Source organism: Mauremys reevesii, unplaced genomic scaffold (assembly GCF_016161935.1).
Source record: "Mauremys reevesii isolate NIE-2019 unplaced genomic scaffold, ASM1616193v1 Contig63, whole genome shotgun sequence".
NCBI lineage: Eukaryota > Metazoa > Chordata > Testudines > Geoemydidae > Mauremys > Mauremys reevesii.
Window position 1 is genome coordinate 5,465 of NW_024100877.1, and position 15,403 is coordinate 20,867.

Consider the following 15,403-nt stretch of genomic DNA (forward strand, 5'->3'; position numbering starts at 1 on the left):
CCTTCCTGAGTGCTCCTTTAGCACCTCAATTTTCCCGTGGCCCCACTGATTGTTTGGCAGGCTTACCTTCTGATGTACTTTGAAAAAACTCGCGGTTAATTTTTTTTTTTTTGCTAGTTGGCCTTGAGATTTTTGAGCTAGGTATGCAGTATCACCAAGCCCTGTTCAACAAGTACAGTCAAACCTGAAAAATTATGAGATTGGTTTAAAATACTGAGATTTAAAAATAAACTTATATGAGATTCTTTCTCAATTGTATTTGGTTTCTCAACCTTTGGGTTCACCTGCTTTGGGTTTTCTACCTTTTCTACAACTCATTTTAAAGAAACTTTTTTTAAGAAAGCTGAAAGCTGATATTCTTGCATAGTCTCTGAATTCCAGAAGTTGGGGCTTTACAAAATATTGGAACTAGTGTGAGAGTCCCATTAACATCCCAAGAGTTGGCGCTGTTGGCCATATCTCAAGCAGAGCACCCACAAACAAAGACACTGAGGGTTAGAGAGTGGACATTTCTGGCCACACAGTCTGTCAGTGGCAGAAACACTGTTTCCTTCTGCACGGGACTACAAAGCCCCGGCTGTAAGGAAAGGACTACACCACAGACAGCCAGAAATAACAGTGACAGGCTGTGCAGAGTCACTGGTTTCCCTAGGCACAGTTCAGAGGGTCTCCACCTCTTGTTCATGCATACGCCTGGTAAGCAAGGCCATACACATTCTTAATAGAAGGGCATCCAACGAAGTGGTATTCACCCACAGCTCATGCTCCAAAACATCTGTTAGTCTATAAGGTGTCACAGGACTCTTTGCTGCTTTTACAGATCCAGACTAACACGGCTACCCCTCTGATACTTGACAAGTTATTTGAGCGTCTTAACCCCTTACAAGTAAAGGAAGGATTTTATGCTATCATAGCTATATGTTTATGACATCTGTCACCAAGGTTTTAGAACTGATCAATTACAGTGAAAGTCACCAGGACCAGATGATATTCACCCAAGAGTTCTTAAGGAACTCAAATATCAAATTGCAGAACTACTAATTGTTGTATGTAACCTATCACTTAAATCATCCTCTGTACCAGATGACTGGCAGATAGCTAATGTGATGCTGATTTTTAAAAGACTCCAGAGGTCACATGCCATTGCATGCCCTGATGAATAATATGTTTCAGTGCGTTTGGCTCTGGTGGCCGTTTTGAGTTTAACAGTGTTACCTCTGTTTGTTTTAGATTTAGAGTTCATAGGAACACATGAAACCACAGGCAAATAACACCTACAATTACAAGAGCATCTATCTTTTTGTAGTTTTATTAAAGTTACCAACAAAGCAATAAATATTACAGCATATACAATTTCTATAGATAAATATAATGAACACCCCGTTATACCTACAGACATACTTGCATCTTCCTAGATGGTGTTAGAATCTGCTGGCCCTCTCATGGTTTGCCACTTAGATAAAATTAACAGAACAGGAATATGCATGAATTTTACTTGGTTGATTAATACCCCTGCCATAGGTGTGGCAGTGAGACCACTAACAGGGCCTTTCTGCAATTCTGGACATTCCACTGAGTTAGGTGAATCATGGTTATTTTTCATTATCATTGCCTGTACCTCTACTTTGAAATATTTATTAATAACTTTGATTTTATCCAAAATCTTAATTTGGATAAAGGCTTTATATTTTCCTTATTCTTATGCTTTAGACTGTAGATGATTATTGTTTCAGTTCTTACTGACCTTTGACATTGGGTTCTGTTTTCCCATGATCCATATGGAATTTCATTACTGATTGGCAAAGAGTGAACTTCCCCTGGTATGTATGTTTTACATCCTTCTGCACTAGATTCATCCAATAAGGGAGAGATTTTTTCTCTAATTTACATAAGCCATGTGCTCATTTTTTTAAATATCATATACAAGAATAATATGTTTCCCTACTGTTTCTTTAAAGTGTTAGTAAAATTTGTTATGAGTGACTGGGTGAAGTAGTTAGCTGCCTAATTTCTTTGGAAAATAGTGTACATACCTTTCTTCACATTTCTGAACCTTCAATGGGAAATCCTTCCACAATAGCAATTTTTAATACCATATGCAATCCCAGTCTGTACAAACCTGACATATGATTTTGAACCTTATGCATTGTTACAGTTGTACTATTAGTTCATGCAGTAAACAAAGCTTTATTCCAAGTCTTAGATATAAATTGTTTTTGGTTTGGTTGACAATTCCATTTAAAGAAGATTTTAGTTGACAGGCCTGGTATTCCAAATTGGTTTTGGTCTGGGTTCCTTCTTTCTTGTACCCAAGATACCGTTATTTGCAAATTTTTAGATTTAATAGGCAAATTTGAGTTCAGTTCCAATACCACTGTCAATGCTGATTCCCACTCTGGCACTTCAAATGCAGAAAGTGAGGACCTGCAACAACTCTAAAACTAATACTGGCCACTCCAGGCTTGTATTAAACTCCCAAGTTTACAGCTTCTCTCTGACCATAGGTGGGTATATGCTGCCAGCACCCAAGCGCAACCCCTTGGATTCAGGAATACCAGATACCTCTAGATGATATGGTTTGCTGGGATCTGTTGCTTGGGTCTGGACAGACCAGCATGTAAATGCATTCAAGTTAAAGCAAGCAGTAACGCAGGCAACTCCATTTTTCAAGAGATTGTAGAGTGGACGTCCAATGTGAGCAAAGTTAGGGACGAATTCCCAATGGTCTCCTGCTAAGTCTAAAAAAGAAGGTAAAGAATTTATGTTAGTGGGCATAGACAATTCCCAAACTGCATTCATCTTCTGTTGGGCACTTCCTTGAGACAATGTGATGCCTAAAAAATACACTTTGGGGACTATTACTTTCACCTTTTTGGGGGATAACACTTTTGTCCTGCTTCCTTAATGATTTGTAGAAGTTCATCCAGGCACTCCAGATGTTCCTCCTGAGCCTCTGTAGATAAACAAATGTTATCTACATACGGCAATAAAGCAGATGGTTTGGAAAACTAGACAGAATTCATTTCATTTTTCCATGGAAGATAGATGAACTGTGGCGGAAAATCTTCTCCTGAAATGTTAACAGTCACGTTCATCTTTCCAAATGTATGCTTATGTTTAGCAAAACCATCAACATGCTTAGTTACTAATGCCTGCACATCCGCTTTCCCTTCTGCAATGTTTTCTAGGGTATAGATTTCTGGTTTTGTTACAGTTGAAACAATGTTACAAATGTAAATGACAACAGGTTGATTATTTAGTGCCTGTACTGTAGTTATGCAGAGCAACTGACTGGTTAAATCTATAATGCCTCCATGTTTCCTCAGAAAATTTATTCCAATAAATTGCAGGGTTTGTTTAAATTTGCTGGTGCAAAAACATGTGTTGTTTTTTTTCATGTTCCCTATTTTTATCACTATTGGGTTTGATAACACAGCTGTGATTTGGTTACTTGCAAATGTTGCTAACACTCTGGATTGTCCTGATGATAAAGGGGATGATTTTAATTTTTTATCATTAATTATTCAGATTGAGGTGCCAGTATTAATAATAAACAAAAAATGGAGGCCCCTCACCATTGCGGATACGGTGGGTCCCCCGCTTACATCTCTTCTTAAAGATGCAACAACTCTGCATGGGACCTTTTGGCATTTCGCATTCTGTTCCTCTGAGTCTACATTTTTCTTTGCTTCCTGATTCTCACACTCCATGTGTGGATTTGAAATCCAGGATGCCACTTCAGTTGCTACTGGAATGGGTTGAGTTGGGGTGTGTTGGTTGTTTAATATTATGGAATGAATTTGTTTCTGTATTTCTTGTATTTTCCACTTGTGAGAATCTAATGTTTCCCCTATGTGACGGAGTTTTTTAATAATCATCTCCATTACAGGACTAGGGAGGCAACAGATTGGGCTTCTCCGGTGAGAGCGGTAACAGTTCATATCAGACATGAATTGTTCCCTGCTTATAGTTGGTGAAGATGGTATGGAACGTGTCCCTATCCCTTCATTCATGTTTCTAGGGTTATAGTATCTGGGATTTTGAATTTGGGGACGTTGTGGTGTGGCTCCACTTGGGTTTGAGTTGATCTTAATATTATTATCCAACCCTTTTGGATCAGGTGATTGTTCTTGTGTAACAGTTTGTGGGCCTTTTACTTTAATTACTGGTTTACCTGAGGCTCCTTGAACAACTGCTATTGGAGGGTGAGTTCTTTTGGTTTGAGTTTGAATATAGCTATAGGTTTTAGACAATAAGTCCAGCACTTCTGCCAGAGTGTTCCCGGGGTTCACATGCACTATTCCTTTACCCCAAGCTTCTGGTAAAGAATGATTAACAAGCAAATTAATATATTGTGATTCTGTTTCCTTTCCAGGCATTTTATTAGATATCCAGGCTGCAGAAAGTCTGTTATAAAATTAATGTGGTGATTTGCCTTCCCGTTGCTTCATGTTAGCTACCAAAGTAAGTCCCGCCTGGCTTGGATGCATATTTTTTTCTAACAGTGGCAGTGTCTCTGAATGATTTTTCTCCTTTTCAAAATTCTGGTGGCAACATATTCCAGAAGGCTTTGTTTACAGTTAACGGTAAAAGTTTAATTAAATTCTCTTTATCTATCTGGAAGAGTTTCACTACAGTTTCCAAATGTGCTCCATTGGCAGCCACTGAATCTCCCTTTTTCATTGTCCCTACAATTTTTGCAATTGCTTCTAAGGTTTTTACAGTTGTTACCATGGTTCCGGGAGAGTCATGATTACTGGATTCTACTGGTTCCACATTAGAAATTGATTCTTTATCCTTCTTCACTGTTATACTGGGGAGTCTGGGTTCCTTTTCCTCTAAAACAGTGTTTCCCAAACTTGGGACGCCACTTGTGTAGGGAAAGCCCCCTGGTGGGCCGGGCCGGTTTATTTACTTGCCGGTCCGCAGGTCCGGCCGATCATGGCTCCCACTGGCCGCAGATCGCTGCTTCAGGCCAATGGGAGCTGCTGAACTTACAAATGTAGAATTATGTACAAAAACCTGCATTCACAAATAGAACAAAATGCATGATTCAGTTTTTACAGGCAGAAGCCATTGTTTACATGCTACCCTGAATGGCCTCAGGTAGACGTCTTATGTGGATTGGAGCCTTCCAAGATTCATTGTCCTTTCAGTGTTTCTTGACTGAGCACTTAATTTACACATTCCATTCTCAGGAAGCTGACCAAATGCTTTACTAAGGCTACTTAGAAATCAAGCAAGTACACAGGCAATATTCATAACTTCGAATACAACAATGACACATGCATACAAATAGGGTGGATAGATTCAGTAGATCATAACCTTTACAGAGATAGGTTACATGGCATATGTAGCATAAAACATATTCCAGTTATGTCATATATATACATTCATAAGCATATTTCCATAGATCCTTATGGGGTGCACCATCACAGGACCTTTGGTCTAACTCAGTATTGCCATTCATATGTTCTTATATTCTTAATTGCCCCACTATTCCAGCTGGGAACAACACCCCATCTATGCTAAACGCTTATCACCGAGCAGGTCTGACCGGACCCCTCCATCTCTTCCGTTCGAGTGCTTGTTCCCAGCGTTATACTAGTATCTTTATTAGCAAACAGCACAAAGCATTAGAGAAAATGATTTTAAAATACCAGGCAGCTGTCACACGTCTACACTCATCTATCTCACATGTCACTACAGGCTAAGTTACTTGGGCTTTGCTCTAGAGATTGAGAAACAGAACTGGCCCAACTTACATTCTTTGGGAAGCCAAGGCTCTCCAGGGACCAGTGGTGTAGCTAAACAGGAAAACTGGCTGGGCCTAGCTTTCAGGTGGGCAGGCAATGATGCGGGGGCTGCCTCCCCCCACAGAGGCAGATTAGGATTTGTGGGGCCCTGACTGGGCCAGGTCAACTGAGGCTCCCTCCCCAACCCAGACCGCAGCTCCCACTCCTACCAGACAGTGCGTTTGGGTTACGGGGCCTTGCCCTGCTGAGTGCTCCTGCAGGTTAGTGGGGTCCAGGCAGGGGGATTGCCCCACTTCCCTGCCTGGCACTCCTGCCTGTGAGTGGGTCTAGGTGCTGGGTCTTGCCCCCCCCACACTCCACGCCCCCACACTCTTCCTGTACCCTGACCCACTCCCCAGCAGGAGCGCTGAGTGGGGGGAGTAGGGCAAGCCCCCGTGCTTGGACCCTGCTTCTCCGCAGGAGTGCTGGGCCCATGCAGCAGATTGGAGTGGCCCCATTGACCCAGCCCAGTGGCTAATCTGCTATTGGGCCAGACAGGCACCCACGAGGCACAACCCATTTGGGCAGGGCATCATCGCATGGAACTGGCAGGAGAGAGACGGCTGGACACCTGGACACTGATCTGCGGTCAGGATTTGCAACCACTGGATTGGGGGGCTCTGCTCAATTTGGGCCCACCCATGACCATGCCCCTTCTTTGGACCCAGCCTAGATTCCCTGTGTCTCTGAGAGCATCTTCCCATCTGTTTGCCCCTTTCTTGTGGAAGCAGCCTGTGCTGAATGAAAGCAGTGTGAGCTTGGGCCCAGGCACCGTAGTGCTCAGCCGTGTCCGTGTTACAGGGCCAAGATGTGGAGGTGACCTTTGCCCTCAGACTGCTTTCTCCCAGCCAGCCAGTCTAAGATGAGTCCCCTGTGGATGTTGCTCCATTATTTGGAAATTAGACCCATTCAGCCTCAATGGCTGCAAACACCGGTCTGGTGACTGTGCTGAAAGGCTCGGTATCATTGTGACACTCCAACACTCCCCTCAGAATTCTTCTACCTACCCCTCACCGTGCCTTGTATGTATTTATCCTCCCGCCACTTCTGTGAGGCAGGGCAGGGCTATTATCCACCTGTGCAGAGGCTCAGAGACAGACAATGGATCCCCCATGGTTACACCTGGCAAAGGAATCAAACCCTGCTCTCCTGAATCACAGAGCAGTGCCCAGACAACAGGGCCAGACTTACAGCCATCTGAGTGGTGAGAAGTACGGGTGGATTCTCTGCTACCATGTAGAGAGCAGGGATCCCTGCTACCATGTAGAGAGCAGGGATGGCAAAGAGCCAGTTACAGGGGTTTGATTCACTGGCCTGTTCTCCCCCTGCCTCAGTGGGGTTTAGAGCAGCCTAGGGGCTGAGCTAAACTCTGCCCAGTGGTAACGGTTTTCAAGTTCATAGCTCACTCTTGCTAACTCCCTGTGGATGGAGCCACCCCAGAGTGCCCCCTTGTGGACTGAGGTAGCCCTGCAGCCACCCTGCCCTTCCCTGTAAGGTCCATTCAAGACATACTCTCAGCCTGGGATATTTAATACAAGAGCCCAATTTGAGGGTTCACATTAATTCAGTCTTCTCTAAAACACAAGGTCTCCTACCCTATGTCCCCATCCTCCTCCTTTACTCAGGAGCCCCCCACCAAACTCCTGTTTGGGGTGAACATTGGTGCAGGCTTGCCACAACCCCTGCTCCTTTTCCACGGAGTCCCCGCCCCCTGTCCCATCTCTTCCCACTAAGCCCTTCCCCCTAATCCTCCACTTCCTCTGAGGCTCTTCCCCCCAGCCAGGCCACCAGCCAGGCCGTGGGAAGAGTCACCCCAGGAGCTCAGGCTGCTGTGGGGAGCCCCAGACTCTTCAACAACCCTGGGGTGCATCCTGGGGGGCAGGGACACAGGCAGGGGGCTTCTCTTGGGCCCCCCAGTCTCCTGCCCAGGACAGCTGGAGGATCTGGTGCTCCTCAGAGTGGCTTTATCTCAGCAGGCATTTTTTACCATGGCCCAGCTATGGCTTCTGGCCTGGAGTGGGCGGGGTTCCTGCCTCTGTCCCTCTTTGGATTTTGAAAAGGTGGTCACCCTGCAGTGAATGGGCTGGGCTGGGATTGGAGCTGGCTGTGCCTCTGTTGGGGAGCTGAGGACTATTTCCACCCCTTTTCATTGCTGGAGTAACACGAATGTAGGGTAGGAAGAGTGAACCTGGGCTTGAGTCTCCTCCCAGGACTCCTGTGGGTCATATCCTCACTCACACATGCAGGTCCGCTCTGCCTCGGTGGGGAGCGGGCTCAGAGGTGTGCTGTGTGCAGAGCCATGAATGGGGGTAGAGGGGTTCCCTGAATGGCTTCTTCTGGGGCTCCTGGGTTAATCATTTGTCTGACATGACTCAGTCAGAAACATCTGGCTGAGGGTGTAGGGGAAGAGTGAGTGTCCGTGTCCCTTGAATAGCTCCTGTCCACAGCTGGTGCAGCCCCCATGGATCACACAGCACCCAGAGAGCTCAGGAAGGGCCAGGATTGTGCCAGAAGAACAGCTCTGCAGCTTTTTCATAGCCTGTGAATGTTCAATCACAGAGGGGACAGCGACAGGCCAGGTGTAACGGGAAACAACATCCCCATCCCTTTTCTTTATTGTCTGTATCGAGAGGAATTCTGAGGTTGGGGCAGACACTGATGTGGCTCTTTAGGTGCCAACATACCACCTGTCCCCTGGCTCTCCACAAAGTCACTTTTTAAACGCTGCTGCCTGCCTTGGTCTCCTTCCCTGAGTGCATTGTCATCCCTCACCAGTTGCTCTTCGGTTGCTCCAGGCCTTAGACCCCGTCGGAACCTGTCTCTACATAGCGGAGATCAGTAGCTCATGTCGTTTTTGATTTAAGGGTCCATGATAGAATAGGTGGCCTGTATTTTTTGTCTCCCTTGTCGTCAGCGCTGGAGCTGGATGATGAACTGAACTTTCACTTGACGAACACCCTGATTATCCTCGCACGAAGGTGTTTGCTTTTCACGCTGTACACAATTGGGTTCATCACGGGCGGGACGAGCACATGGATATAGCCCAGGGGAATCTGAAGCAAGGGAGAAGAGCCCTCCCCCAATCTGTGTATCACAGACAGGCCGATCATTGGTGTGTAGAAGAGCAGGACGGCGCAGAGGTGGGAGACGCAGGTGTTCAGGGCCCTGAGACACTCTGCATGGGAGGTGATGCTCAGCACTGTCTTGAGGATCATCACATAAGAGAGGAAGATGAGCAGTGAGTCCAACCACACTGTAGAGACTGAAACAGACAAGCCATAGATGCTGTTTACTCTGATATCCGAACAAGCCAACTTCATGACCTCCTGGTTTAGGCAGTAGGAATGGGAGAGGACATTAGCTCGACAGTATCGGAACCGTTGAAGGAGAAAAGGGAGTGGGAGTATTAGAGCCACCCCTCTTAGCGCACACACCAATCCCAACTTGGCTATTCGTGGCAGGGTTAAGATGGAGGCATATCTCAGCGGGTCACGAATTGCGATGAAACGGTCAAAGGCCATCAACAAGAGCATGGAGGATTCAATGCATTTAAGCACGTGGATGAAAAACAGCTGGGCAAAACAGGCATTGAGGCTGATCTCTCTAGAGTTAAACAAGAATATACCCAGTGTCGTTGGCATGCTGGATATCGATAAGCCAAGGTCTGTGATGGCCAACATGGAGAGGAAAATGTACATGGGCTCATGGAGGCTTGGATCTGTTTTTATAATGAACAGAATGACTGAATTTCCTACTATGGAAATAACATACATTAAGCAGAAGGGGATAGAGACCCAGAGATGGACGTTTTCCTTTCCAGGTATCCCAGTGAGAAGGAACACTGCAGAGTTCAATTTGGTGTCATTTACAGCTGACATAATGGACTGCGCATGTCTGAGGAGTTCTGAACTTTCCCTCCTAAAAGGAAAAAGAACAGGAGACTAGATGATATTTAATGAAACATCTCTTTACTCTCAGTGCACGTCTAGAGGCTCCCAGGAGCTCAAGTAAGATCAGCAAAAACACAGTCTTGGATTTACACACTAAATAGGCAGATAGCCATTGCCAGAGTGGATCAGACGCATAGTCTATAGAATCATAGTATATCAGGGTTGGAAGGGACCTCAGGAGGTATCTAGTCCAACCCCCTGCTCAAAGCAGGACCAATTCCCAACTAAATCATCCCACCCAGGGCTTTGTCAAGCCTGACCTTAAAAACCTCTAAGGAAGGAGATTCCACTACCTCCCTAGGTAACCCATTCCAGTGCCTCACCACCCTACTAGTGAAAAAGTTTTTCCTAATATCCAACCTAAACCTCCCCCACTGCAACTTGAGACCATTGCTCCTTGTTCTGTCATCTGCTACCACTGAGAACAGCCGAGCTCCATCCTCTTTGGAACCCCCTTTCAGGTAGTTGAAAGCAGCTATCAAATCCCCCCTCACTCCGCTCTTCTGCAGACTAAACAATCCCATTTCCCTCAGCCTCTCCGCATAAGTCATGTGCTCCAGCCCCCTAATCATTTTTGTTGCCCTCCGCAAGACTCTTTCCAATTTTCCACATCCTTCTTGTAGTGTGGGGCCCAAAACTGGACACAGTAGTCCAGATGAGGCCTCACCAATGTCGAACAGAGGGGAATGATCACGTCCCTCGATCTGCTGGCAATGTTCCTACTAATACAGCCCAAAATGCCATTAGCCTTCTTGGCAACAAGGACACACTGCTGACTCATATCCAGCTTCTCGTCCACTGTAACCCCTAGGTCCTTTTCTGCAGAACTGCTTCCTAGACATTCAGTCCCTAGTCTGTAGCAGTGCATGGGATTCTTCCGTCCTAAGTGCAGGACTCTGCACTTCTCCTTGTTGAACCTCACCAGGTTTCTTTTCGCCCAGTCCTCTAATTTGTCTAGGTCCCTCTTTATCCTATCCCTACCCTCCAGTGTATCTACCACTCCTCCCATTTTAGTGTCATCTGCAATTTTGCTGAGAGTGCAGTCCATGCCATCCTCCAGATCATTAATACAGATATTGAACAAAACCAGCCCTTGGGCCACTACGCTTGAAACCAGCTGCCAACTAGACATGGAGCCATTGATCACTACCCATTGAGCCCGACCATCTAGCCAGTTTTCTATCCACCTTATAGTTCATTCATCCAGCCCATACTTCTTTAACTTGCCGGCAAGAATACTGTGGGAGAACGTATCAAAAACTTTACTAAAGTCAAGGAATAACACATCCACTGATTTCCCCTCATCCACAGACCCAATTGCCTCCTCATAGAAGGCAATTAGGTTAGTCAGGCATGACTTGCCCTTGGTGAATCCATGCTGACTGTTCCTGATCACTTTCCTCTCCTCTAAGTGGTTCAGAATTGATTCCTTGAGGACCTGCTCTATGAGTTTTACAGGGAGTGAGGTGAGGCTGACTGGCCTGTAGTTCCCTGGATCCTCCTCCTTCCCTTTTTTAAAGATGGGCACTACAGTAGCCTGTTTCCAGTCATCTGGGACCTCCCCCGATCACCAAGAATTTTCAAAGATAATGGCCAATGACTCTGCAATTACATCCGCCAACTCCTTTAGCACCGTCAGATGCAGCGCATCCGGCCCCATGGACTTGTGCTCGTGCAGTTTTTCTAAATAGTCCCAAACCACTTCTTTCTCCACAGAGGGCTGGTCACCTCCTCCCCATACCGTGCTGCCCAGTGCAGCAGTCTGGGAGCTGACCTTGTTTTTATTTTTTCCACTCCTGAGGGCAAGTCTACATTATGTGCTGGATTGACGGGCAGCAATCGATCAATTGCCGAGCGCTCTCCTGTCGACTCCGGTACTCCACCGGAGCGAGAAGCGTAGGCAGAGTTGACGGGGGAGCATCAGACGTGTACTTAACAAAGAGAAGACACCGCAGTAAGTAGATATAAGTACATAGACTTCAGCTACATTATTCATGTAACTGAAGTTGCATAACTTAGATCAATCTCCCCCCGCATCTCCCCAGTGTAGACGAGACCTCAGAGTCCAAATTAAGCCACTGCCCCTTTGCAGTACATGAGATACATTCTTAGGCACAAGTTCTTAATTCAATAACACTGACTTGAATGGCATCACTCCAGATTTACATGTATAAATTCAATGAGAACTGGGCTCTGTTAACTGTCCCTTACCAAATGCTCCCGGTGATACACTCTGAGCCCCAAAAATCCCTGCAAGAGGAGCTGAAGTGCTTTGCCTAGCCTATGTTGACTGAATCCAGAGAGTTCAATCCTCCTACAGGCTTCTCTTCATCCTCACTTGACCTGCATCCTCTTCTCATGCAATGGTCTGTAGAGATTTGGCAAGTTACAAGCTAACACAGACAGTTACTTCAGTTGGGCAGGTGTGGAGTTAGTGTCACATATGGGTGAATACTGAAAACACTAGGTTTGCACTAATATCCGGTTGAGTGTGCACATTACTTTACCATACTTATGTAAGCAGTGATGGGCGTAAATTACATACAACCACTATTACACTCCCCTTTTCTGCACCTCAGCTCTACTCTTTGCTGAAACACAGACCAGCGGTTCTGCTGTCTCATGAGTTTTTGAAAAGTCTTGCACAGGTATATCACAGGGTTTGTGTTCTTGACCCTGAATGTAAGTGTTTGAAACAGCTACTGCTCAGTTACCAGACGATGGCATTGTACAATTGTTCCACTGAACAAAGGGTTAATAGCACAAACCCATTGCAAACAGTATGTGGAATATTGTAGCTCCTCTGTCCCTGGGTTAATAGCTGACTGGTTTTCCTCAGGTTCTGTTCTGTCAGTCTGTAGCCTGTATCCGGAGTGGTAACAGGCCTTGGGATCAGTATAGAAAATAACCATTTCCTGAGCTGTTACTCTGTGGTACATAGTACCCCCAACGCCTGTTATACAGGAACAATGAGGGGTGCAGGAAGTGGATTTCAAAGTCAAATGCATGAATATTCAAGGAAATGGAACTTCATTTCACACAGGAAAGTCATCTATTGCGCTCTCTCTCTCACTTTCTCTATCCTGTATTCCTAAAATGCGTAGCACCTTAGAACGATATTGAGACAGACATGGAGCTGAGATGCAGTAATGAATGTATAGGTTAAACTGAGTTCTTGGGATGTTTGCTTATATCCTGGGGTGAAAGTAACTTAAAGGACTTGCCGGTACTCCGGAATCCGGAGGAGGGGCGTGTTCTCCACCGGAAGAGGCGGAACCTTTAAATCCCCAGGCCCTTTAAATCAGTATTTAAAGGGCCCGGGGCTAGGGTTGTGGTAGCAGCAGCTGGGAGTCCCAAGCCCTTTAAATCACCTCCTGAGCTCCCAGGTGCAGAGGTGGCTGGGAGCCCTGAGGTTCGGGGGCAATTTAAATGGGGCGATTTAAAAGGCCCAGGGCTCTAGCTGCTGCAACCGCAGGAGAGCCCCGGGCCCTTTAAATTGCCGATGGAGCCCCAGGGCTCCAGCAGCAGGGCCCGGGGCTCTGGCTGCCACTACCCTCCAGGGCCCTTTAAATCGTCTTCGGAGCCCTGCCGCTGGAGCCCTGGGGTAGTGGCGGCAGGGCTCCGGGGCTATTTAAAGGGCCCGGGCTGGGAGATGCAGCGGGAGCCTCAAACCCTTTCAATAGCCACCAGAGCCCTGCCACCACTAACCCAGGGCTCCAGCAGGCTCCGGGGTCTATTTAAAGGGCCCGGGCACTTTAAATTGTCCTCGGAGCCCTGGGGTAGCAGCAGTGGGGCTCCAGCAGTGATTTAAAGGACCCAGTGCGGTAGCAGAGGCAGGAGCCCTGGGCCCTTTAAATCGTCACCGGAGCCCCGCAGCCGCTACCTCATGGCTCTGGCAGCAGGGCTTTGGTAAAATTTAAAGGGCCCTGGGCTCCAGCCCTTTAAATTGCTGCCTCAGAAAGCTGATCTACCCTGGTACGGCGCACCAGCTCTTGCCAGCAGGGGTGGGAGGTCTGTAGAAATTTTGGTGGTGCCCAGAACCTGCCCCTGCCCAAAATCTGCCCCATCAAACTCCACCCCTCACCTGCCCAAGACTCTGGGAGGGAGTTTGGGTGGGGGAGGAGGTCTGGGGTTCAGGCCCTGGGCTGGGGCAGGGTACTGGGGTGCAGGAGGGGTGCAGGGTGCAGGCTCTGAGAGGGAGTTTGGGGATGGGAGGGAGTGTGGAGAGAGGGGGAGCAGGGGTGAGGGCTGTGGGGTGAGGCTGGGGGTGGATTTGGGATGTGGCTGGGGATGAGGGTTTTGGGGTGTGGGAGGGCACTCAGAGCTGAGGCGAAGGGTTAGGGTGCAGGGGGATGAGGGCTCTGGCTGGGGGTGTGGGCTCTGGGGTGGGGCAGGGCTGGGGATGAGTTTGGGGTGCAGGCAGGCTGCCCTGGGACTGGAGCCAGAGAGAAGGACTCCCCCCAGCCCTCTCCCTGCTGGCAGCAGTGAGCTCTGGGGTAGGGACCCCCTTCTCCCTCCCGGCAGCACACTCCTCCCCCCACTATCACTGCACGTGCTCCTAGGGCCCTTCTCAGGCCCAGTAATCCCCCTCGCCTCCCCTGCGGTGGGTGCCATGCCGGGTGGGAGGGGGGTGGCTGCCATCACATGTGCGCCTCCTCCCCGCTGCTGCCCCTCACTGTAGCCTCACTGGGGCTGCCCTTTGCCCAGTATGGGGCAAGAGCAGTGACTGTGGGCAGGGGGGCGGCTGTACTGGTAGAGGGTCCCACTGGAATATAAAGGGTCCGAGGGGGAAGGCAGCCTGCCCTGGCAGTAGTGGGGGAGGCACTAGGACCCTGTGGCGGCAGTTAATGCAGGCAGGCAACATGGAACTGCAGGGGACTGGAGAGACAAATGCTCTGCTCCAGGATCCAGGGAGGTGCATGGGAGCAGCAAAGGGGGGCCAGGGCACACTCAGGGGAGGCAGCAGGTGGGGCCAGGGGGAGACCCGGCCCCGAACATTCGTGGAGCTGGGCTCCCGGACCCTCAATTTTGCTGGAGCCAGGAGGCGGAGAGGGAGCGAATGCTCCATTTTCTTGCCAGTAGCTACTGCACCTTTTGGAACCGGCTTACTTTCACCTCTGCTTATATCTATATTGGGTTAACTACTGGGATGGTTCTGTTATCTATATTGGGTGAAACCAGTATGACTCTTTTTATTTCATAACAGGCTGCTTGAAAACACAAAGGATGGGAAGCAACAGCTGAAGAAAAAACAATCTCTCGGTAAGCAACTCAAGGAGGTTGACAGACAACACCGGAGCTACAAGCTGGGAAGAGCCTATTTACTGTTTCTAGCCACATTACCCAGCTTGTTTTCCCAGTTCTGGGAGTCTGTAGAGAGGTGGGGCAGCTGTTGCTGAGAAATTCTTCAGACTGGCAGGGACAGACACCATTGGGGAAGTCTAAAGGCCCTCGGCCTGCCTGGTTCCCCGTTAGATTAGTTGGTTTTGGAGTCAGACGGGTTCAGACTGATTTTTGAAAACCCTCTTATTCTCCCATGTTATGCTTTATTCCTACAGTTCACATTACACACCACTTTGGTTCAAGAAGGCTGGCTGGTCACTCATCTCACCACTACTCACAGCCTCCCAAAGGGAAGAACCACAGGTGCTGAACTCA

At 47.7% G+C, this 15,403-nt stretch overlaps 1 protein-coding gene across 1 annotated transcript; it reads right to left on the reverse strand.

The window, feature by feature from the left end:
- Window positions 1-8,658: 8,658 nt before the first annotated feature.
- Window positions 8,659-9,673, reverse strand: LOC120394533 (olfactory receptor 51G2-like). The gene has a single exon (XM_039518749.1). It carries the CDS (start codon window positions 9,671-9,673, stop codon window positions 8,738-8,740), a length of 936 nt encoding a protein of 311 aa, XP_039374683.1. The 3' UTR covers window positions 8,659-8,737.
- Between the last annotated feature and the right edge of the window lie 5,730 nt (window positions 9,674-15,403).